The sequence below is a fragment of the Leiobunum rupestre genome, chromosome 2, assembly GCF_980474605.1.
Source record: "Leiobunum rupestre chromosome 2, qqLeiRupe1.1.hap1, whole genome shotgun sequence".
NCBI lineage: Eukaryota > Metazoa > Arthropoda > Arachnida > Opiliones > Sclerosomatidae > Leiobunum > Leiobunum rupestre.
Genome location: NC_143385.1, coordinates 17,998,763 through 18,025,082, shown reverse-complemented (window position 1 = coordinate 18,025,082; position 26,320 = coordinate 17,998,763). Strand labels below are relative to the sequence as shown.

General features: G+C 37.6%; 2 protein-coding genes across 2 annotated transcripts; both read left to right on the top strand.

Annotated features, from left to right (window-relative positions):
• The first annotated feature begins 8,273 nt into the window (after window positions 1-8,273).
• LOC149956267 (uncharacterized) lies at window positions 8,274-12,769 on the top strand. Its single transcript, XM_090164685.1, has 3 exons — window positions 8,274-9,150; window positions 9,587-9,980; window positions 10,894-12,769. Exons 1-3 carry the CDS (start codon window positions 8,316-8,318, stop codon window positions 12,239-12,241), a joined length of 2,577 nt encoding a protein of 858 aa, XP_090020811.1. The 5' UTR covers window positions 8,274-8,315; the 3' UTR covers window positions 12,242-12,769.
• A 6,689-nt stretch (window positions 12,770-19,458) lies between these two features.
• On the top strand, window positions 19,459-25,883 carry LOC149956266 (SEC14-like protein 2). Its single transcript, XM_090165471.1, has 11 exons — window positions 19,459-19,658; window positions 20,188-20,257; window positions 20,585-20,628; window positions 21,716-21,778; window positions 21,839-22,027; window positions 22,108-22,186; window positions 23,284-23,364; window positions 23,441-23,527; window positions 23,973-24,076; window positions 24,680-24,995; window positions 25,656-25,883. The coding sequence occupies exons 1-11, from the start codon at window positions 19,548-19,550 to the stop codon at window positions 25,772-25,774; spliced, it is 1,263 nt and encodes a 420-aa protein (XP_090021597.1). The 5' UTR covers window positions 19,459-19,547; the 3' UTR covers window positions 25,775-25,883.
• The last annotated feature ends 437 nt before the right edge of the window (window positions 25,884-26,320 follow it).

The following is a 26,320-nucleotide window of genomic DNA, read 5'->3' as shown; positions in this document are numbered from 1 at the left end:
GATTCTTACAGTCGCATTACTCTTGTTTTAAAGATTTTAATATTTATATTTTTTTCCATACCCAAATTGTGGCATTGAAATAAAAGTTTTAATCAAGAAATTATTGCATTAAAAAGGTTGAGTTTCGTATAAGCACTAAAACCACTATACAGCCAGGCGCGGTTCTAGGGGGTGGCCCAATGGGCCCGTGCCCATCCAAAAATGTATGATTTATATGAACTTCCATACTATTTTCTCCCCACCCCTATTATTTCCTGAAATATGGGCCCACCTAAGAATCATTTTCTAGAACGGCGCCTGTATATAGCCATATACAAAGGTTCGTATTAGCGCTAGACGCTTTAACACGCAACATTTGAAAGACAGACTTAAAAAGAGACAAACGCAGCCACCTCTAAAATCGCTCTCTTCAAAATCTGACCAGTGACGTCACTGGTCAGATCGCCCGCTTGCTCTCTCTTCGCGTTTCGATTTTCTCTTCAAAAACGAGTTCCAGAGATGTGCCACCGCTGAGCGAAGCCAAAGTCTTATAGTTGGTCCCAATAAGAGGGACTCATTGCCTTATACTCTCTCAGAGCTTACCGGTGGTCTTCAGTAATAGTTTCCCAGACCCCAATTATTTAGTTGACGCTTCGACGAGGGGTCGGACACTTGCCATTATTTTGTACGGGATTTCGGGATTTCGTAGAGATTTTGGCGATTTTATCATGACTTTTTGAAGTGATTTTGGGATTTCAATGTTAATTTACCATAGAGAGAGTTAAAAGATTTTGCGATTTTAGACAAAGTGTACGGGATTTTGGTAAATGTCCGACCCCTTGCGCTTCGATGGTTCTTGTTTGGTTTCGATGAATAAAATTAATAACAATAAACTAGATTTTAATGTCGCGATTAATAAATTAAATCTTCCTCTTTTAAAAGGGTTTTCCTCTCAATGGGAAGGAGGGAAGTCAGATAATTGCTTTAGAAGTGATTGGTAAACGAAACTAGTTTAAATAACTAGATGGCGCTAGTGAATTTTCGTCTGCTTCTCCAAATTACAGCCATTTCGCTATTAAAGGAATAATGGACTGAGGGCGATATAGTTGAGTTGACCCTATTTACCTTTACTTCGGTTTGTCTTACAACAAAACGTGCAACATTTCGGGATTAATGTAGTTAATGTACCGTTTAGCATTTGACTACTTGAAATTCGCTCAAAATTCGTCTAGAGAGTCAGATCCGTCATAAGGCAGTGGTGTAGCCATGAATTTGTTTCAGTGGGGGGGGGGGCACACCATTGAAAAAAAGTAAAAAAATAAAAATATTTGTACGTACGACCATACGTTTGGGGGGGATAAGGTATGGCGTTGGTATTGATAAGTGGCAACATCACTTACATATTACGTGTTTTATCAAAGTTTCTAAAACGTATACGAAACACGTTTGGTAAACGATGATCATGTCACCAGTTAGCACGTGTTCAACCACGTAGTTTTTAAGTATTAAATTACGCGTACATTTAGATTATAAAAAGTGCCTATTTTTAACTTCTAATCACACTTATTTGCTACTACTAGTCAGCCGTTGAGTGTCACAATTATTATTTCTGGTTAAACGACAAAGACTAGTTCGATCAGTTTCATACTTATTTGTTACTTCTGGTCATACGTTGAAAGCACGGCGCACTCTTAACGGCCTTGAAAAATGCTAGAGGGAAACGGGCGTGTAAAGCTCTATAAACACGCGGATTTACAATGTTGGAAATTGCGGGGGTCCGTATACGCTGCCCAAAAAACCTTACTAAGAATTAAAATTAAGGAACGTATTTGCAACTATAGGTTATATGTTAACCACAGCTATTCAAAAATATAACTTTCATGAAAAACGGACTTAAATTAAGGAACTGTATATAGATTTTTAGGCGAAAATATAAAACCACGAAAATTGGGGTCCCGTAAATTACCCTGAAAATAATAAAATAAAATAATAATATAATAATACGAAAATAGTAAATTGGGCAAATGCCCAACTTCTAGGGCTCCGATTTGAAAACTTTATGATAGGCTATTGAAAGAGATATCATTGACTCTTCTAGCCCTTACCGTTGAAGAGTTATGCGCGACACGGCGGCATCGGCAGCATCGGCAGCATCGGCGTCAACGGCTACACTGTACGTGAGACTAATGCACACAAATCCTTAGGATTGTGTGTAAAAAACCGCTTTATACACGAAAAAAAGTTTAATACATGAAAAATAATAGATTAATGTATTCGAAATAATCTCTTCGCGCACGCAAAACAAGTTCTTATTACTCAAAAAATAACCCGCTATTGTATGACAAAGATCTGCTTAATACAAGAAAACTAACTGCACAATTTACGCCAAATAACGGATTTATGCACGACAGTAACTTATTAATGCACGGAAAATATCCCTAACTACATGAAAAATAACCAATTAATGCACGCAAAATAACCAATTATTGCACGAAAAAGAAGCGTTTGACACACGAAAAATATCAAATTAATGTACTCGAAAATATTTCTTAATGCATTAACTTTAACCGCTAAATACACGAAAAATAACTCCTTACACGCCAAATACCAGCTTAATACCGTATGATTTAATGTAATTTAAACTTAATAAGCGCATTGTATATTCGGTAAGTACGCCTTATTTAACACTTAAAAATATCTGGTGAAACAGTGCTAACTGGTGACATGATCAACGTTTACCAAACGTGTTTTTGCGCGTTTTAGAAACACGTAGTGTGTACGTGATGGTGCCACCTGGGAGCTTAAAGAGGCGACTAAGCAAATCAAACAGTTGAAAGAAGAAATCATCAAATTTAAAAAAAAAACTATCAACGTTTGTCAATGATGATTGAAGTACGAAATTTTTACAGGTCTCGACACCGGGACATTTAAAATATTTTTTGTCCAAAATTAGTTTAAAAATCAAAACATTAAGTAAATGGCGGTATTGACGACATAAAAAATATTTTACGTCAGCTGAATTTTTCTTCCGTAGTAATGTTAATAATAATAATAAGCTAGGCTAATACCCAAGGCACCACCTTAGGCCTAAGCCATCGAGCGACGTTTAAAGCCTTTAATTCAGGTGGCCGGGTTACAATGCGTAGGGGGGTGGTGGTAAACCCTTCACGCCACGCGAGCCAACAGCTCCCTACACTAACTATTACCGTTAACCTCTACAAGTTTTTATGGAAGGGGAAACCGAAGAGCTCGGGGAAAAACCCCTTAAAACAGTGGGGAGAGAACTTGCAAACTCAACGCGGAAGAAGTTGTTCCGAGTTTTCAACCAGTGCCCCAAGCTGGGATCGAACACGGCTCCTCATGCTGCGAGTCGAAAGTGCTAACCACTCCGCCAACCCACTACAAGTAGCCCCTGATTATCCGTTTTAGGCTTACTATGTCGTCCTTGTTTTTATAATTATATGAGTAAGTCAAGACTTCTAAATTAAAAAAACGAGTGATTTCTCGAATAACTATTTTGGGGCTGTCTTTGTACCCTTCCTTTCGATAATTGTGCCGGAAGGGGCCCTAACATTCGCGGAAATTTTAAGAAGACACTTTCACCACGGAGATGCCTTTTCAAGAAGACATACGCCTATATTCAGAAATCCACCGGAGAAGTCATGGCTGTTGTAGATCGGGTGGGAAATCTTTATTTCCTGAGGAAATCCAAGGAGGAGGCTCAAATCGCTCAACCAAGAAGTAATCTGGAGAGTTGGCACTTTCGCCTGGGTCATTTAAACGAAAGAAGTCTAAAGGACATGGCGAGGAAGGACCTGGTTTTTGGTCTTGACGTTGAAAAAGACGGAAGCCATGGGGATTGCGAAATCTGTATCAAGGGGAAACAGTCAAAGACCCCGTTTCCAATTTCGGAAGGCAAACGTACCTCACAGGTCCTGGAGATCGTCCACTCCAATCTGCGCGGACCAATGCGGGTGGACACACAAAACGGGAGCCGTTATAGCCTGGTTTTCACGGATGACTTTTCACGATGGAGTGAAGTCCATTTCCTGAGGCACAAGAATGAAGCGTTGAAAGCTTTCAAGGAGTTCAAGAGACGAGTCGAGCTGCAAACTGGAGGGAAGATTAAAACTCTTCAGACGGACCACGGTACTGAGTATTGTAACAGTGATTTCGATCATTTCCTGAGAGGAAACGGAATAACCAGACGACTTACCATACCGTACACTCCTGAGCAGAATGGCGTCACTGAGCGAAAGAATCGGACACCGTTGGATATGGCCAGATGTATGATGATATAGCCTAACCTCGCAACCATCTTTTTAGGGAGAAGCGATGTCAACAGCCAATTATGTCCGCAACAGGAGCCCGTCCCAAAGCATCGGCGGAGAAATACCTTTCAAGAAATGGACTGGGAAGAATCCTGTGGCCCACTTGGCCACAGGATTCTTCCCAGTCCTGAGAATCTTCGGAGAGAAAGCTTTCGTATTGAACGAAATCACCAAGAAGAGGAAGTTGGAATCCAGCAGCCAAGAATGTATCTTCATTGTTTATTCGGAGGTCTCCAAGGCTTACAGATTGAGGATTCCAAACGAGAAGCAGATCATTCGGAGTCAAAATGTAAAATTCCTGGGCGAATTCGGTAGAGTCGGTTCGTACCAAGACTTAATCAGTCCTGAGATTCATCTCAAATACGGCCAGCAAAGAGAAATCGACGCCCCGATTGTTGTCCCCTCTACACTATTGAAAATTGAAGTAGTCGTTGCAGCAGACACGATTTCTGAGGTTCCTGAAGCCGTAAAACTAAAGAATGGTCCTCGGAACCTGCGTCGATGGAAGAACTCTTGGCAACTCCTTACGCAAAAGACTGGAAGAAGGCAGCAACGAAGGAATTCCTGTCGCTTGTCAAGTGTGAAACCTGGGACACAATAAAGATACTGGGAACCAGCAAGTTCTTGGAAATCGGCTGGTTTTCCGAACGAAGTACTCATCCGATGGTGAAGTAGAGCGAAGAAAAATCCGTCTCGTCGCAAAGGGTTTCACTCAACGTCCGATTACAATGATACGTACGCTCCTGTGGTACGATCAAGCTCAGTAAAACTAGTAATGGCCATGGCAGTAGAACACAGACTGTAAGTTCACCAGATGGACGTCATTACTGCCTATCTTCACGGTGACGTTGAGGAAGAGCTCTATATGAACGTAGCTGATGGACTGGAGGAATCTCTTAAGGGAATCATCGATAGAGACCTGGGTAACGAAGCGGTTATTGCCACTTCGAAGAAATGGACCAGGGAACTTCAAAGGAAAGGACCAAAGCTAAGAAAATCTCTTTACGGCCTTAATCAGTCCGGTCGCCAGTGGTATAAAAACCTCCATCAAAGATTGGAGGAAATTGAAATGAAACCTTTGAAGAGTGATCCTTGCGTCTACATTTCAAGAAGAGACGACGATATCCTGATCATTGCAGTTTACGTCGATGACTTGATACTCGCTTGTTTAAGGGGTTTTCCCCCGAGCTCTTCGGTTTCCCCTTCCATAAAAACTTGTTGAGGTTAGTGTAAAGGGATCTGTTGGCTCGCGTGGCATGCGGGCCTTGTCACCACCCTCCTACGCATTTTAACCCGGCCACCTGAATTAAAGGCTTCAAAAGTCGCTTGATGACTTAGGCCCAAGGTGGTGATTTGTGAATTAGCCTAGCTGATAACCTTGCATGATGGATGAAATTAAAAGCGAATCGGGAAGATGTTTCGAGATGAAAGACCTGGGCCAGACCCATCATTGCTTGGGGATGGAATTTCATCAAGATCTAGAGAAGAATACCATTCGAGTCGCCCAGCGGAAATACGAAGAAGAAATCCTAATTCGTTTCGGTATGCAAGACTCCAAGCCGGTTGCCACACCGGTCGATGGAAAAACTAACTGTAGATTCCAGAGAACCCGTCTCCTGGGGATATGAAGCGTTTCCCGTATCAGTCATTGGTTGGATCCCTGATGTACCTGGCAGTCTCAACACGTCCAGATCTTGCCCATTCAGTCAGTGTCCTGAGTCAATTCAATACAATTTACGACCAGACGCATTGGGTTGCTGGAAAAGGTTTCCTGCGCTATTTGAAGGGGACTCTTAACCATGGGTTAGAGTTCAGGAAGACTGGATTGAAAATCGAAGGGTTCGTTGACGCAGACTGGGGCGGTTGTATTAAAGACCGAAAATCGTATACTGGTGTAGAAATTGTTTTTGGATTCGTTTAAATTTGTATAAGTTTTATTTTTTATAACCTTGGTTTATATTTTCTGTATCCCTATAATTATTATATTTTCTTCTCGTGTAACGCGTAGGCGCGAGGAATGGAAAGAGCCCAAGTCCATTTTTGACCCCCATTTCTAGCGGACGTTTCTGGTCGCAATTGGGCCGTGACAAAGTGAGGAATTTGGGGTGTCCCAAAGTCTGCACTGCAGAAGCGCAGGGACAGAAACCGGAGAGAAAGCTCCTCTCGCCGAAAGAAAGTTTTGGTTTCAGTTAGCGTTTTGAAGTTGAAGCGAAGAAGAGCGAGCGAGCGAAAAATGTAAAAGAAATATTTAGCGTGAAAAACTTTAAACTCTATATTCCCTTTTTGTTAAAGTATTCAGTATTTATAGTTGTAACCATATTATTTTAACAAATATTTAATCGCATAATTAAACTGTTTACTTTTCAATTAACATAATCGTCTGATTAGTCTAATGTCTCAAGCGCATACAGCGAGAACAAAAGTTCATCAGAGTCGCGACACCTAAAAACTGTTCGCAAAAATCTTACAACTGGGTACTGTTTCAAATTTGGCTGGGTATCAAGAAAGCAACGCACCGTCGCTCTATCCAGTACCGAAGCCGAGTATATGGCTGTATCCGACGCGACAAAAGAGCAATCTATTTGCATGGTTTCCTGAGCGAGCTTCATTTTCCTGGTCGAGACGATTGTGATGTACAATGACAATCAAGGGGCACAGAAACTTGTGCGAAATCCTGTTTTCCATTCCAGGACGAAACACATAGATATCCGGCACCATTTCATTCGGGATTCCTCTGAGAAAAGATTGATCAACGTCCAGTACAAGCCAACTGAGGAAATACCCGCTGACGTTCTAACCAAGGGTTTGGTTGGTCCTTAACATCAATCCTGTGTTCGAGCACTTGGTATCCTGTCCTCTACTCCTGGGAGCAATCTTTCCCATCAAGAGAAACAAGACCTTGGATCTTAAAGGGGACTGTTGGAAATGACGTAATATCAAAGGTCATTGTTAACATATGTTTTATCTTGAGTTGCGTTCCATATGGTTTTTTAAGGCGTGCCAATATTGTATATAAAACTTGATCTTAGAAGTTTTAGTGTGACAGTCAATCTGAGGTATCGATTGACATAGTTCGATGCTTCATCTAATCCTGTGGTTAATAAAGAAACTTACTAATTTTACAATTCCTCGAGTCGTTTCTTAGTTAAGTACCAATAAATTCATATTAAAATAACATTACTGTGCTTTTCTCACTTCGGTTTTACGAATGCAGATGGCGACTTAATCGCTGTACTTTTGGAAACTTCTTATCTATCGTTGCCATTCACAATTACTATATTATTTAACAAAATCACGTTGTTAGCAAGCAATTTTTGAAAGATATCTTAAAAGTATCTGGATTTGCCAGAAACAAAACTGTAGGTGTGCGTATTAGAATTACACTCAAAAAGTGGCGTACAACTTTGTCATAGTGGCAGAGCAAAGTCTTCGGTTTTAGCTCGCATTAAATTTACAATTGGAGCTCAACACAAATTCTTACATGTAGATAGTCTACTCGCAGAACGAACAGATAAGTTTATAATCTCTTCTTTTTTATCAGCTCTTGGTTGTGGTGGAATGCCGTTCAGTTTTTATTAAAAAAAATTGTTAGTTTGAGCGATCATATCGGTCATGATAGAATCCCCAAGTGAAATAAATAAAACCTCATCAAACGTGGAAATTAAATTCATTGTACCAATTAAAACCTTCGAATAATTCATCGCCGAAAACGACGAACCGAGAGCAAATCATTTTCATGCCAAGAAAGTGAAGAAGTTCGAGTGGGGTTAATCGGTAATTTCACGATAAGCAACGATAATAATGCTGACGCTCGCACTATCAAATCGTTAAGAAAGATGATTCAGTTTTAGTTACCCTATGTTTTTATCAGTTCCTGGTTGTTGCCAAAATGGCGATCCATTTTTACTCCAATTGTCAGTTTAATTTATCGTCTAAGGTAAGCCGGAATCTTGAAAAGAAAGAAATGTGAAAATAAGACAGAGTAAAATCCACAAAGCATTTAACATGGAATCAGTATTAAGGGAGCCAACTGAATCAATCGAACATTCCAATGCCGAAAACGATGTCTTTTGCTTAAAGTCGTTGAACGAAATTTTCGTTTTGGATGGCAAGAAAGCAAAACAATATACGCTCGATAAATACGGTAATTTCGCGATAAAAAATGATGACGTCTCCGAAGTTTACGTTATTTTGACGAATGTCGTTGGTTCTTGGGCTATTTCTAAGCCCGAATGGTTGAAGGATGCTCATTTCGTAACAGTTAACGGAGAACGACTGACGAAGAGCCGATTTTTAGAGGAACGCGATGAAATATGTTTCGGTGCGTGTGGAAGTCAGGCTTTTCAATTCCGTTTTGAGAAATACGACGGTCAGGACGAATGGGAATACGACCTTGACTGTCCTAATGGTAAATGCCACTCCAGAAAGAACAGAGAGTTTCTGTGCCTCGATTGCGCGTCAAAAGAAATGGAACTGTGCTGTAAACTCTACAAAGACGGTGAACTAAATTGCGACGGATTCTTTCTGATGCCAATGCAACAGCCATCCGAACGCATTTTGCTGGATAATGTCAAAATGTTTTTTACGTTTGAAAGTGATGTACCTTGGGATTTCGAAATGGCTACTTTGACGTTAATGCGCGGAAGTCAAGGCTTTTACGCGGGCTGTCTTACTTACAAGCTCAACCCTCGTTCAATCGTGGTAAATTCCGATTATCTGGAGGAGTTTCACCTTCTTTTGGTTGAAGGTGACCATATCAGCCTAAGGTTTCCAGGCGATAAAGGCATTTCTAATTGTTACCAATACTGCTCCCAATCATCTGGTACCGGTTTGGATCCAAGTAAGTAAAAATTACCAGATTAGACAAAATACCGCGGCTTTGAAAAGGTGAAAGTATCCACTCAAAATTAGTTGTATGGTTTTTCGTTATATATATTTACTGTTCAACACTTTCTAGATACGTAGTATCACATGTTTATAATATTTATCGTACTGGAGAAGTATTAATCTACCCGTATATGCACAATATTTACTTCACCTATGTATTAGATTAAAATTACACTGTCTAGGAATATTTACTTATTTACAAAATATGTTTTCGGGTGTAATAGTTTAAGTAAAATATGATTTTTTACTTCGTACTATTTGTGTTTCTAAAACTTCTGATAGAAATAAACAGGAGTCTACATGATAGAGAGATCACGTACGAGATATATTATGTACTTCTGGTAATACTTACATAGATCTAATTTGAACTGTTATTATCTTATGTTCAGATTCATCTGAATTTTCATGCGAACAGTGTAGACCTAGTGGATTATCGGTAAATATTTCAGCTGCTGAAGACATCGAAGTTCCAGATCAGTACATGCACGCGAGTTACTTAATTCCACTGAACAATAAAAATGGATGCGAGCCTTCGATACCGCTAAAAAGAACTAAATTGGTCGTTGGCAATTCTACGGTCAATATTGTCGAACACAAACTAACGATTGATGACGACCAAGAACTCCTGGTAGAGTTTTTGAAGGTACACCATCAAGGTAGTTGGAAGGTCCACACAATAAGCCAAAGCTCGGAACCTAACTTCTTTGTAAATGGTAAGGAAACAGACGGACTGACATACCTCGGAGATGGCGATGTTTTACAATTTGGTAAATCCACATGCAGGTAAACTATTGTCAGGAGTGTATTCATTTTTACCATGAATATCTAAACTGTGGGTAAAGGATGGGTGGTAATTTTCTTCGCGTTTTAGCCTTGAGGAGACACGTGAAAGTAACGAACCCAGAGGTTGATAAGTTAAATTTAATAAAAACCACCTATGGACTAAAATGCAGTTAAAATACGTGAAAAGGTAGAAACTTCCATAGTAAAAATGGGGCCAAAAAGCTAAACGCTAACAAATAGGGGGATATTGGTGGATAATTAAATCGTACTTTTCATTCTCCACCACTATCTCCAATTCGGCTTTTCCGTTGCTACATAACGCGTTTTGAAATTTTTAATGCTCAAACTTAGCTTCGGTTTTCTGTTTAGTCGCAAGCATGATTTCCTGCGTGGGACTGATGAGCTCCAAATAGGGCTAAACCGGTCTACCGCTGCAAATTCTAGCTATTTACATTATATTTGGTTTTTCTCTCGAACGTCTATTTTTTCCGAGTTTCGCGTTTTAATTTTATTCTCGAAGACCTATTGGTCCCAGTATTTCGTAAGTTTTATCATTAGTTTAAATTTGTTAGGGTTTAGCTTTTTTGCCTCATTTTTATTATATACGTTTCTACCTTTTCGCGTTTTTTAACACATGCTGATAAACATGTTGCTTGCATAAAAACTTCAAGGGTTTTTGCGAGTTAACCGACATACAAATTTGCTTGTATAATTCTTAGTAAAATACTTGCTTGTATAATTCTTAGTAAAATACCTGTACATGAATAAATTTATTTATTATTATTAAAAGAATGCATAGAGCAGTAAGATACTCATGGCAGAAATGAATAATTTCATTTAATTATTAAATGCAGTGTTTGTAAAACAATGCTTATAAAAGTTCCTTTTAATATAATACATCTTAATTTTAAAGGAATCCTCATTTATTTCGATACACTTCAATTCCCGCCCAATGGTCTTTTAGTATCGATAATCGCACCAATATTGCCACCAGCAACGCTCCAAACTCAGAAACATCGAGCCATCGACATGCGCGTCAGAATTGCTTGGAAGAAAAGCGATTCGCCAAATCGAATGTCAGTGACTTAAAAGAAATAATTAACCTCAATTTCACGGCTAGCGAATACTTCTTTCGCTCTACGGTTTGTGATAACCAAGAAACGAAAAACGTTGACGACCAAATCTATTTGACAAACTCGCGAAACTCATTTTTCAAGGAAAACGTCAAAATGAGCAATTTCAAATGTCGGGAATTCAATCAGGAAGTAACACTTGGAGAAAATTCTAATGTTAATTACGTCTCTGACGTTTCAATCTGGAATAAACGTTGCGCAGACTATCAACAGAATCTAGAAATCACTTCCAAATCTTTTAAAAAGGGCGGGGTTTTTCTGGATATTAACCACGCAAAGAGTGGAAATTTTAATCAAAAAATACTAGTAACGCCATCTGGGGGTTCGGATTATAACGAAAAAATATCGGTTAGAAATTTCAATTGTTATAAGTACCGCGAAGATATTTCAATTCAAACGAATTCTCTACGGAATTTTGTTCAAGACATTTACGTGGGAAACGTTCATTGCAAAGAATACAGTCAAGACATTCGAATAGCAAACCGCGACTCCGAAAATGGCCTTCAAAAAATCTGGTTACTGAATTCATCCAGTAAAAATTGCAATCAACGTATCCTAGTGGAGAATGAAAATACTAAGAATCTTGAGCTCGTGCTGTTGTTAGAAATCGAAGCTACTCTGGAGTATCGAGTTGAAATTTGTATCCAAAAAACACAGTGTGAAAACTTCACGTACAGAATAACCCATTTCGACAGCGTACTGGCCAGTGAAAGCCACGACCAACAAATCATTCAATTCATTTTCAGTGATGGTCAGACTCAGAGTGAATCGGAAACGGCCGTCGTCCCGTCAAATATTCTCAATCTGTCTTGGAAAAACCTCTTTCGCAAATCCTATTTATCCAAATTACCGTCGTTTCTTCTCGAAACACCAAAATTGGGTAGTTTCAGCGTAAAAATACCACGTCTGATACCACTGTCTTCGAAAGAAAGTAACAGTGTAAAAGCTCTGGTGGAATACATCAAACAGAATTCTTCCGTAATGTTGAACATCAACTACGGCAACGTTTTTGGCGCGATGTGTACCAACAACTCGAAAATTGCTATTAGGGCTGGTAATGACAACCATCAAGAAATGATTCTGGCCCTTGAAGATAGCCCTTCGCCATCCGCTTCACTAAAAGAATGAAAATGTATTTTGACAATAATTTTTTTTGGTTTCAAAACTAACAATAGTAAGTCACGCTTGTTAGACTTCATTTCCAATCTCTGTCACATGTAACGCATTAGGAACGATTTCACAAATCCTAATAAAGTTTCGTAATTGGAATAAGTTTTACGCCGTTACACGTGGATTCCAATGGGCGTTATTTTCCCACCAAACAGCGGAAGTCTGCACTACAACAAGCCTTAGAATTTATCACGTGTAATACTTTACGTAACGTTGTAATTCACTATTCGATATTTCGTCAGGCACTACTTTTTCTTTCGAAACTTATTTTGTAAAGTTATCGTGGTCCATTTTCAGTATAGTTATATTAAACCTTATTTACATAAAAATGACAAGATACTTTATGACTAAAATATGTTTATTTAAAATTTTAAAAATATTTTGGTGAGCTTTCGGACCGCGATCCCTTATCAACCCGAAATTGATAGTTATTTGAATACTTCTCCCGTAAGAAATATATTGTATATTTCTGTTAATGATGATATACCTCCGGTGGTGTGGTTTTTATTACTAGGTACACTGGGCTATAAATTCTGACACATTGTTAATACTTATATGTTTAGTTTTCTTTGATGTTTTCAGCATTAATAACATATTTTTAAAGGCAAATTTGTTTTCTACAAATCTCATTGACGTCACATATGGAAAACTTCGATTTGATCACAGAACGTTTAAGCTAAACTGAAAATTGTCAAACAAATATTTTAATATAAACTTTTTAATATAAATTTTATTATATTAACTTTTAAAGAACTATACATTATAAGCCTCATTTACATAGTTCAAACAGTGGTGAATTTACCAATACGCAGCATAGGCTTAAAGTAAGGTGTCCGGAACTTGCCAAAAGGTAAACGGGCACTAATTGGCATCCAGGGTCCAAATAAAACACGCAAAGATTTATAACTTGCAAAAATTGTACCTCTGCTATTATTGGAAAAGGCTTAAATGTTTAATATTATACTTGGATACTATTATTGTTAAATAAGCATAGAGCATAGTCACTATATCAAGTGACTTGAAGAAGAGCTACATGAAAGTCTTCAAATTAATCTCGGCCATTTTGTTTTCTAACGTGTTTAGTTATAGAGGGCATTTGTTTTTTTTTCTGAGGCATCTAGGCTTTAGTTGGCAGCCATTTTGATTTTTTCTTGCCAACCTTACTAAGGGTTGACAGTTCGTTTAGTGGCTATGAGATAAATAAGCTTAAAACTAAATAAAAAAATCAGTTTATAGCAATTTTTATTAACACCATAACAATTATTTTAACACAATAACGAGAAGCGCTAGCGAATCACTTTCCCAGAAACAACAGACGTTTCTACAAAGTCTATGGATTTCCGTCAGTGGCGCACCCAGGGGTTTTTTATGGAGGGGGCCCGGATTGATCTAATGAACTAAGTTGAGAAAAATTTAAGACTTGTAATGAAACATAAAAGTGTTCATTTCGCCCCTTCGTTCAACGGTATTTACAACGGTATCTTTGGACAAAGGTATTTATCAGGCTAGTCTTTCATAAATCCGGGTTGTTTTTTGTTAATTTCACTAAATAGAATATGGTCTTTACGATAGACTGAAAAATCATAAAGATAGGTAGACGTTGCCATGTCATTGTAAATGTCGTCGGCCTCAATTAGATAACAGCGAGTCAGTGACCGTGAAACACAGCTTTGCTTTTGATCCATAGCGTTTCATTATCTCATAATAAAGAAATTCACACATGCAGGTTTTGCTGACATCAAGGATTCTAAAGCCAACATACATTGGCCGATTTAGCAGCATCATAATTAAAAATTACTTGAAATAGTACACAAAATTATTATCAAATTAAATTATTTCATTACTTTATCTTAGCCATTTCTATTCCTACAAGATTTTCATTAAAAATTCTAGCTCTTGTGTACATAATAAAAAATAATTGCCCTAGCTCTAATCTATGATTAGAAAAACATTTGAAATTAACCCTTTAAAACTAATTTTTACAAAAGGTAAATCAGGAGATTCAATCTCTTCATTGGGCAAAAATATTAATTTTGAAGCGTTTTTTAAAGTTTACCCCTGAAATTATATTAAAAACAAACAATTTATGACTACATCGATGATAATTAAAATTGTAATTCTAACCACTCGGCTTTTTAGATTTGGGTTGTTTCTTTTGACAATAAGCGTGACCCCTTTTTAGCCCGAGGCCCGAACGAGGTCCAGATACCGAAGCAGACGAACCCGCTGAAACTTTTCAGACTAAACTTCCACCCCCCCCCCCATCTCCCACTAGGGAATCGCATGAGGCAACGCATTTCGCGTACGTTTCTACCCCCTGTTTTCATCGACCCTGGAAATGAAACCAAATGACGTCCGCAACCGATGAAATTGGGAACCATTGCTACGTTCACTAGTAGCGTAACGTAATAGTGGACTCTAGCCTACTTTTTATATTGGGTCCCCCACAAGAGCCTCGCAAATTCAATTGTGAACCCCCAAACAAAGCCATTTACTTTCCGCAAAATTTGCAAAAGTCTAAAAGAGGGTCCAATTTCGATAAAGCATATCAACTTATACCTCTTAAAAACCTGGATCCGCCACTATTGCCAAACTTTTAATTTTCACACCATCGAATTAGTTGGGTGATTAGAAATGGTTAGCGTAGTTGGCTTTGAAAGTGGTATAATGTAAACTAAGCTTTATGGTGCATTTCGGCTGTTACAAATGAACATCTTCCGGTAATGCAACGTTATGGGGTGTATATTATACGGCGAAAGTACTCTACTTATAGGTTGAGACTTTGAAAAATTAGGTACCTTATCAAATCTATAAACTTCATAATTTATATTTATGATTAAAATCCTAAATCTGCAAATCTTTACTTAATACAGTAATGTCCGAACTAATGGGTAAATTGTGAGTTGGGGACCAAATAAAACATTTACAGCTTAAAAAGTGTAAGTAATTGGAACGGTCAAGCCATTTTCGAGCTAAAATACCAAAATTGACTAATTTTAACGTGAACTTTGAACGATATACATACTTGACATTTCTTTTGAATCACAACGTCCAATTAGGTTTGCAAATGTGTCATGGATAGAGCTCAGCGGAACATATAAACTAACCGCCAAAATTCCGATTATTCATAAACATTACGGTTAACTGTTTATTTATGGATATAATTCGCGGTTATAAGACGATTTATTATGAAAAAAATAGGTTTTTATTCGCATAATTTTCGGTCATGGATAAAAACAAATTAAACTGATATTTCTTATCCAAACCCCGAGCTATAGTCATGGACATTTAAAGTCTATATTTTAAATTTTTACCGCGAATAATGACAAAGTTTTAATAGACGTATAAAGTCCAGTTCCATTTTAACATTCTAACAGTCAGCTCCGTCTCCCTAAATACGACTTTCTACGCTATTGAAGCTTGGAGGAATAAAACAAGTATACAGGAGTTGCGGAGAGCTGCGAAATCGGTTTCGTCAGTGACCGTGATCTTGCGCGATTCGGAGGGGTTCAAACGCGACTAGCGCCAACTGCATTCGGGATTTTGTAACTATTCTCATTTTATAGCATTGTTTTCGCGTCGTCTGGTTTGTTTTATTCCTCCAAACAAATACGAGTCATTTTGGAAAAAGGTGCAAAGAATTTAGAAATGTTTCAAAACAAACCAGACGACGCGAAAACAATGATATAAAATGAGAATAGTTGCAAAATTCCGTATGCAGCTGGCGCTAGTCGCGTTTGAACCCCTCCGTCTCGCGCGAGTTCACAGTCACTGACGAAACCGATTTCGCAGCTCTCCGCAACTCCTGTATACTTGTTTTATTCCTCCAAGATTGAAGGAACAGGCTAGTGACTCTATAGCCACGTTCACACGTACCCTCGGAAACGTTTTGCCTCGTTTCGATCTCCCTGCGGTTCTTAGTGTTTGGAAATCTTTTTGTTCACACGTTTGATTTCCAGTGAGTTTTGAAGTAAATTGGGCATACGTAGTATATAAATATAATTAGAAGTTCGTCTGCTCACGCATTTGAGTTACGTTTCAAAACATTCTAATTAAAAACTAAGGCACCCAGAAGAAATTTGGTGTACTTTTTAAACAAATAGACAAAGTTGCGAGACATTTTCTTCTAAAAAAGGCATAAAAATTTTATTAGGCGCAAAAAATTCGCGATTGACGATTTTTGTAAAAAAAAGGCTCATGGTTCACAAAAACCGACTCGGTGACGTCACGAATCGCTGCCAAAATGGTCGACGAAGCGGTTCAGCCAAAGCGATCTGAAACGCTGGGAGGCGTAACGGTAACTGTTCACACGACGGGATACAAACGTTGCAGAGGGTATGTGTGAACGCGGCTTATCTCTCCCCCACTCGGGCCGGGGAAAGCCTAGACCATGGTGGCCGTCGTTAATCTCGACAGCAGGGTTGCCAGATTCCAAGCTCTAGATTATCGTATATAGTTTTGATTTGGATCGTACTAGATTAAGAAGGAGCGCACAGCTGAAAACAACTGGACAACATAACATTTCGGCTGAAAACAAGTCAATTAAGCTAAAACGATATTTAAAGATAATAAAAAAACAGTTTCTTAAACGTTTTATGTCGTATACTTTAGCTCACCGTTATGTACGAAAAAAGTGAGAAAATATTTTGGAAATATATCCGATTCGTGGCGACAATAATCACTCCCCCAGCAAACCGCAAGAGCGTGTTTGGAAGTGGGAATCTGGGAGATATCCTTTGCTTAAGATGAGTGGCCACCGCGATTTTTAGAGATATATAAAGTTTTCCGCTCTAAAGATAACAGATTTAACACGGATCGTACTTTGGATCGTATTTTATCGTAAGATCGTATTTCTGCCAAACGATCCAGCCTTCGGATCGTGTATCGTACCGAGAGTTCAATTATCGTACAAATACGATCCAAATCGTACATCTGGCAACTCTGCTCGACAGAGTGTTAGTCTCCAAAAGTAGAAATAAAAACATTCGTGGAGGGGATTTTTAATCTATCATTAGTTTCAAGTGATATAAGAAAAAACCCACTAACCTACACTAATTGCCTACTCGAACATCTCAGAAGTACCCAACACATACAATCGGTTGGAGTCTACCCTGATAAAACCATCTTCCAGGACCCTCTATGTTTTTTAGTTTTCGAAGTATTTTGTTGTGTGGTTGCTCATATTTTCTTATACGTTTTGAGCCACATGTAAATACAATACTGTAAATTAATATCCACTATTTTATCAATCACTTGTTAAAAACTCAACAACACCTCTCAAATCAGGCGAATCAGCTCTCTGCCCACAGGGGGAATGAAAGGGGAGAAATGCAGACGGTTCAACTTGACGACAACGTCACGTGCACAGAAAATTCCCTTCACATTATACAAAATCAAACAGAGCTGAGGACACTCCTTCCAAGGTTACATACCACTTAAGATCGATTGCTTCATTAAAAATAAATCCTAGCTTATCACGCCTGCAATATTGATATTCATATTGCGTATTGTCAGAAGTTTTTAATAAATACGAAGTGTGTTTTCTAAAGCAAAATAAGTAAATAAATCACTACACGAGAAGGGAATTAAAGTATTTTTTTTTGGAACTCGTTATGAGCGATTGTGACGGGTGGGACAATTCAGTACGCTCGTCCATCTGATGAATCAGTTGTGAGATATGTGTTACGGCCACGCCAACGGGGGGATACGTGGGGATAGGGACCCGTGGCGGAAGTATGACAACCACCCGTTGGGGGATTAGTGGTCGTCCTCACACGGTCATCCACAAACTCTGCCTCCCAGACGCTTGGGAGTACAGGAGTACGCCACTACTCCCGGCGAATTAGAGTGTTGTAAAAGTAGAACCTCGATCATGTCGCATCGTATGCTAATCTGTAACACGTACTTTATGCATTCCACATATTTTAATCCGTATGAAAAATAATCACTCGTAAGTATTCCATGAAGGTATTTTCTTTAGCAGATCCTTGTTAATGGGGTATGACGTAAATTACGGAAAACGCGACATCAAATAGCGATCGGATATTAAAAAAGCGCAGTACTCGATCCTCACAATTCGCGAACAAAAACTATTGCAACGCCCTCTTTGTTTCACCATTGAAACCTAGCGGCTTAATCAGACGCTATTAGTTTTTCTCATCGTTATTCGTAAAATTGACTTTATAAATAATGATACTTACATTTTAATATAATATTGGAATCGTTTGCTTAAATTTTGATGAGTTTATTTAACTAAGAAAAAATATTCTTATGACAATTTAATGAGCACGAAAACCGGAAATTGTTTTCTATCCAGGGGCAAACAAACGGGCGTGCAATTCCAGGCTTGATTATCTTAATATTTACATTCATTTTAATATGTATTCGGCTTTATTTTAGGATTTGAAGCTTGGCAGATTCAGCCTTTTCACTATTTAATACTTGTAATTTTAAACGAAATTGAAGATTGATAAAAGAAGCGTGTTTTTATCCATGTGGCTATAATCTTCAACTAAAAGAGCAGACGAAAATCACGAAATTACAAAAGCCCGCGAAATTATTTTAAAAAATACGAGATGGCGCTACAAAATCATAACCCTAGGGGAGTTAAGCGCGGGGGAGGAAACACGTTACGACCGAGCCAACGCGAACTCGGCATTGAAATCTTAGCTCGTGGAACATCCCTTAGTGTTTAGTCCATGCCTGGCCTATGTTACTCTATTTATCAATAAACTATTGCTAGAAATTCGTCTGTTTCTTAAATTTAGTTAGGTAATGTAACAAAATAGCACTACTGCATTCGTCAAAGCTTTTAGGCTAAATATCTTTAAATTCTTGGCTCTGCACAGAATACCTCGAGAAACGAATAATTTCCGCCAACTGGCTGTTTAGGTTGACGTGTTCACTGGGCATGCGCGTATAAATCCGAAACTACCCATTCGTCGACGCCCTTTTCTGCTAGCGGTGCTTATTTTTTTTCATAAGTTTATAATAGACTTCTGATATTGTAAATATAATTTGTTTTCATGGCCACTGTTTGGAAATATAGTGGCTGATAAAATTACCCTGGCAGCAAGGTTATCCAATTGATAAGAATGAAATCTCTTGGGGAAAGGCTGCGGGAACTTCTGAAACAAGTGTCTTATCTACCTTCGAGTCGTACGAGAATATAAGTACAATCTACTTCCACAAGTCCTCGCGATGGTTATTTAAATAATTACCGAGGAGTTGCTTGAGAGAGTGGGTTGAACTGACTAGTCGCGTCATGATTTTCAATAAGGAGATTTTCAACGCGAGGCCATCCCAAGAGATCCTTGATTTGCAACAGAATGTCGTCGACAATTTAAAACCGAAGCAAAAAGACAAAATTAAGGAGGTAAAAAATTATTATTTTTTTCAGATTTAACTACGATTCCAGAGTACTCCGGTCTACCAATCGCTTCCATAACTTTATACTTAAATTTACTCACAAATTAAAAATAAAGTATATTTTTTCTGTAACTCATATGGTGCATAAAATGATTGATATTATTTAAGATAAAGCTTCAATGCAGTGTTATCTTAAGACTCAAGGTTATTTTAGTCCGAATCCATCTAAGAGTCACTTTTTCTAACTAAAATTATAAACAAATTAAAAGACTTGCTCCTACCTTTCCCAAATCCCTTGATGCCTAAGAGCTTGCTTATTTTGCTTAATGTATAATCAGTGGTGCGTTTATACCACTTGAGTCCCTATGTGCAATGTGATTTGGGGATACATTTTGCACATATGTCGAAACCAAACACAAGCTGTAATTATTTTGCGTTTGCACCTGTGGTTAATCCAGCCCTTCTTATGCAAAGTTTGAATTTATTATCCTTGACCCCTTACGCCGTTTCACTAATTAATTTTGATATTTTGTCAGCTTCGAGGTCGAGTTCAACATCTCTTAAAACCAACCCACAATGACTTCTATTTGCTAAAATGGCTGAGAGGTAAAAGGTGTTTAAATAAACTGACTGCTAGAACTGTTATTTTATAAATTTTTCGATGGAATATTAGTGGTCCTTAGTTAAATCCTAAGTAACATAAGAAAAATAAGGATGACAATTAACAAAAATTATCACTAAACTGATTTTTAGAATTATTGCACAATCAAGGTTTAGTTATTAATAATAGTTTGGTCGCGATTGCAAGTCAGACTGGGTAAAAAAATCGTAAACAAAATAACATTAGGTACAATAGGAAATATCATACTTATTTATATTATGTTACATATGGTTAAATTTATGGTATCTGAAGTAAATTGGCGTATTTTACAGCTCGGAAATTCGACGTGAAGGCTGCTGAGGAAATGCTTACAAATGTGAGTATTGTTGTCGTTAGAGAGGTTACAATGAAACGCTACCTTTTCAGTAAAATTTCTTTCGGAAAACGTTTAATTTACGCACTCTACGTGTAGTAGTATTAAAAGACAACGTTTCAAGGTTATCTCTATAAAAGAGAGATAACAGTACATAAACGTAAATGATTATTTGTACTGCCAAAATACGAATTATATTAAGTCTTAGTCATTTTTGGTATTGCAGATATTCTTGCTTATAACCGTATCATAATAATTTAAAGGAAGAATCACATTAAAGTACTTAAATAAATTATTACTTATGGACTTCAAAGATTAAAATATTTATCATTTATTACCGTATCCTCACAAAACATTCTTGCGACGCTATATTTTGACGACAAACCCTGAGGGCATAAATGAAACGATCAGTGACGTTAGTCATGGGATAACAACTATTATGCATGCACATGTACTTGCGTTTAGAATAAGGCCCCGACGCCGATCGTTTTTTGCGCCGCCGCGCCGCCGCCGATCGATTTTTGAACGGCGTGCCGTCGACGGTTTATAATATTTTTTAACATAGCTACCAGATTTTCCGTTTATATCAGTCTCTTAGCAGCTTTAACAAAGATTTAGTTCTTTCTTTATCACATTTAAATTTGTACTTTGGTAGTGCAAATTTCATATAAACGGCGCACCACGCCGACACCGCATTTAAATATTGGTTCCACGCTTCCGCCGACAAAATGGAAAAACCCCGGATCGCCGCAGCCGGTCTAAATATCGCGGCGTCGGGGTCTACTAAGCATGCGCTCAAAATACTAAAAATAACTGACATAATAACACAAGCTAGCGGTGACTGGCACTAGTTACGTTAATAACAAGTTGCAGCGCCTGTTAGTAGAGGATTTTTCAATTTAGATAATACTCCCTTTAAGGGCCAAATTTGAAAATAAATTATTTTGTTATTTGAACGCTTTATTCAAGACTTAATTAGTTTTTGGCAAATTACCAAAGCTCTAAATTAGTTTTAAAAACCCTAATATTATCGGTAAATTACGCCATAGTTAACGTTCCAAAACTAAAATCATATTTTCTGTTTGCGAAGCACTTAAAATGGCGGAAAGAATTGAGGGTGGATTACATTAGCGAGGAATTTGAACTTCCGGAGGTACGTTTGAACAGTTTTGGTCCAGTTGCATTTGAAGTTAACGAATTTATTTCCAAACAGGTGTTGGTGAAGTATATGCCACTAGGTAGAACCGGAGAAGACAAAGATGGTTGTAATGTGTTCCTGCTTCCCTTTGGTAATTTGGACGTCCAAGGGGCCGCCTATTCCTGCCAGAAATCGGACATTATGAAGTTCTACATTTACTTACTCGAATACTTAGATCATGCCATCATGGACCAATGTTTAAAGGTGAATAATTATCACCAGCATATTGACGAACAATTGCAATTAAAAAGTTATAATTTTGTTATTATTTTTACGCTTAAAAGCATCGGAAATTGATCACCACCCATATTCTCATATTCGACTTGGACAACTTCAGGTTGCAAGATTTCATTTGGAAACCAGGTGATTGAGAAGTTTCACGTAATTAACACAGATTCTGGCAATAAATATTAAAAAAATTCATTATTAATAACAATAAATTATTTATACAGGGTGTCAACTAAATAACGAAAAATGACAACTGAAAAAGTCCCCTCGTGCAAGGTGATATTTACCAGTGTAAAATTAAATGGCCTTGAACCATGTCTTCAAGGTCATTAAAAACTATCTCGAGAATCATTGGGTTTACGGATTTGGTTCCAATTAGAAAGTTGTTGCTCGCCATATTATTAATTCAAATAAGTTTGATTTGACCAATCAGAAGCCCAGAAATTGAACCTTAATGAATTCAGTGTTTGATAATAAAATAATTTGATTAGTTTTACTGTGTCTAAATAAAAAAATACTGAATAGTTTACAACGGTTCAATTATGCCACCATCGGCTACGATACAAGCTTGAGCTCGTTTAACGACGGAGTTCATAGTGTTGTTCAACATCTCAATAGAAAAGTCACGGAAAGCATTAATAATTTTTCTTGTTGTCATGACAACCAATCTTACAGAAATCAGGTTCAATTAATTGACCTTCAATTTCTCGACTTCTGATTGGTCAAATCAAAGTTATTTGAACGAATAATATGGCGAGCAACAACTTTCTAATCGGAACCAAATCCGTAAACCCAATGTTTCTCGAGATAGTTTTTTTATGACCTTGATGACGTGGTTCAAGGTCATTCAATTTTACCCAAGTAAATGTACAAGGAATGATACATAGAAATTTTAAAAATGTAAAAAAAAACGTTTTTCAGTTATTTATTATTTTTCGTTTATAGTCGACACCCTGTACATACTTAAGTAGAGTGAGACGATTTTTAGCGTTGTTACCAATCCCCCTCACGCTGTAGAAGCAATCTCCTTGACCCTAAAATACGATTGAAGAGCACGCCAGTGACGTTTTTCCTTCCCCCTTCTCGAGTAGGGGTAAATTAGACCATATCATTATCCCTAAGTATAAATTAATACATTGATCAAATTATTTTTCAATCCTGTACCAAACCAAATCAGTTATTATCTCAAGCAAGAAAACCTACAATTTCATACTTTTCCCCCTTTTATTCAGCGTTCGATATTTTCACCATGCAACTAAAGTTATTCGAAGCACATTATCCAGAATCCTTGAAAAGAGCTTTTGCCATAAATGGTAAGTCATAGAAATTCAAATCTGACAGTTTTTATAGAGTTCAAAATTATTCTAATTTTGTTTGTTTTTTACTTAGTTCCGAAAGTGTTTCAAGTGTTTTTCAGCATGATCAAGCCATTTCTAAGTGACGACACGAAAAAGAAGATCGTGGTCATCGGCAGAGGTTAGTGGCCCATTATTTCATTTAAGAACCACTAGAGCATATTTAAGCTGGGGTCGGGACTAAGGTGAGGGCGTTAGCACGATACTAGCTCATTTCTTCCCAAAACATTGAAAAAACGATGACTAAAGGGTTTTTAACTATCTATAAAAACTTGTTGATGTTAACTTTAATAGTAAAGGTATGGAGCTTACCACCACCTTCCTACACATTGTTATCCGGCCACTTGAATGAAAGGCATTAAATGTTGCAAGCAGACTTGGCCTTATGGTGGTGCCTTGGATATTTGCCTAGCTGATTATTGTTAACACCCCCCACCGAAATGAAATCTTGGATTAGTCATGGGCCAGGGCCAATAATATATTTCATGAAATCTTTTATTGGCCCATGGGTTAGCCCTTGATGGACGACCCTTGAGTGACACTGCAATTGGTGTTTTCAATTTCAGACGGGTGGAAGGAAGCTTTGCTCGAGATGATTGACGCCGGTCAACTACCGAAGCATTGGGGAGGCACCAAGGTCGGCGACGTGGATGGCAGCCCATATTGCGAGGTAAGAGATGTTTACACCAAAGGTTTAGACAAGATGGCAGCCAGGGCTTAAAGGGAGTATGAATCGTCTGCTAACACAAGATACCACTTGCTTTTTTAATGTCATTAGCACCAATCACATAAATATTAAAAGCTAAAACGTGTTGGGAATTGTACTTCAGTCAAGATCTTTTTATTGAAAGATCAGCATAGTCTGTTTCTAGTGCGATGAAAAATATCCCAGTGCCATATAACAAGTGAATCGCACCGTAAAGCGTTCAAATTCTGGTACTGATTTTTATGATAAAACAGTATTAAATATACAATTATGTACATTATAACGTATCTTAAAGTTTTAATTTTCAGTTTTCTTTCTATACAAACTAAAAAGCGCAACGGGAGATGTCGCCACTGCGGCGAATCAAAAACGCTGCTTTTTCAACGATTACGTATTTGTTACTACTCTTATCTTCATACTTTATGGTAAATCTCTGTTCGCGATTTTTAAGATAGCGGGTATAGGAGCGTTCATACTTCCAACCCTAAGAGGGGTTATTAAAGACTTCTGCTACCACCTTATTCCATTTAAGACACGAAAGTAACTGAAATTTTGTAACGTACCCAGGTTGGCATGGCTGGTCAGATTCCAAAAACCTTCTACAAAGCGTTGACAATGGACCCGAACAAAATGAAGAACACCACTGTTCCGAGTAAAGGCGCCATGAAGACGCACATAGAGATTAAGGAGCCGGATTCCGTCATCAGTTGGACCTTCCAGACCGAGTCGCACGATATAGGATTCGCCATCAATTTCACTCCGGACAACAACGAACGGAACAACAATTCCAACTGCCGAGAGCAGGTGGCGGTGCCTTTCGACAGAGCCCATTCCGATTTGGTCCCAGAAGAAGGCACTTTCAAGTGCCACGAAACAGGAACATGTAAAAACCCTCTTTACTCATTCATAAGGTCCCGCTTTAAGCCTTTGTTTAGTTTCGATGCTTAACAAATTAAAGTTTTACCCTCGAGATATTTTTGTAAATAATGGGTGTAGAAGTCGAGAAGAGCTATAAAATTTCGATGAAAAATGTAGCATATTTAGGGGTTAAAGACAATTACTTAAAATTATGAAAAAGAGAAAAATAACACTCATTTCAGAGTTACATTTAGTTTATGTAAGCCGCGTGTTTCATATCAATTCCTAGTTATATAAAAGAGGATGGAACACTTATATTTTCGGTAATTATTTCCGTTTTCCTGATAAAATAAGTACCACAATTGTTTTAATGTTCTTTTTCTAGCTGAAACTTTTTCCGACACTGAAACACTTGCCTAACTCAGACTTTGACTTTCAAACGAAAGGAGTAGTATATTATCGTCCTCTTTATTACTATTTTTAGACGCTAGGGCCCTTGGTGCTGAACTAAACTTTAATTGTAAAATAATCAGTTCGGTGGTAATTTTTGATAATTGTTAAACTTATTTTCATTATGTTACATATGGCAACATTAAGTCGGTACTTCCTGTTTCAAATCAGTGTAAAATGCTTTCGTGATCATTTAAGCAATTCTAATATTTTTTCGCGATCCGCGTCGTTTCAGATACAGTTATATTCGACAACAGTTACAGTTGGACCCGAAGCAAGAAGCTGCTGTATTGCATTCGGGTTCTGACTCCTGGTTCGGCTCTAACGGAAGTATCATTGAACATTCCAGAGTAAAACAGAGTACTGAAGTGTTAGCAATTCTGTAACCAACTAATCATGTTTGAAATTTAAATGTAAATATTCTACCGTTATTAAAAATAACGATTTAACTACTTAAAAATAACTATGATCTGTATAGTACAAGGGTTACTAAATGATACAGGCGGAGGAGAGGGCTAAATTTTAGGACAGATATCATAATTCTATACTAAAACATAAATTATTAATTATTTTAAGGTACACTACCATTTTACTACTTGTTTTTCACATTCGTAATAAATTTAACAATTTTAAGATTCATGCTGCTTTGAGGATTTGTAATTACAAAAAATGCCAAATGGTTTCCGTTTATCATAAATCAGAGAAAATGTTTATGCATATTCTCTTCGGTATGTAGATCATTATTTGATATGGAACCCTCATCAGTTTTGATTTACTACTCTTTGACTTTGAATATCTCTTTTTCGTTAAAAATTACTATTTTTTTTCATGATATTATTAATAGAGTTATGGAATTTTTTGTGATGGTAGCTGAAAATGTCCTTAGCACTTACCGAACTC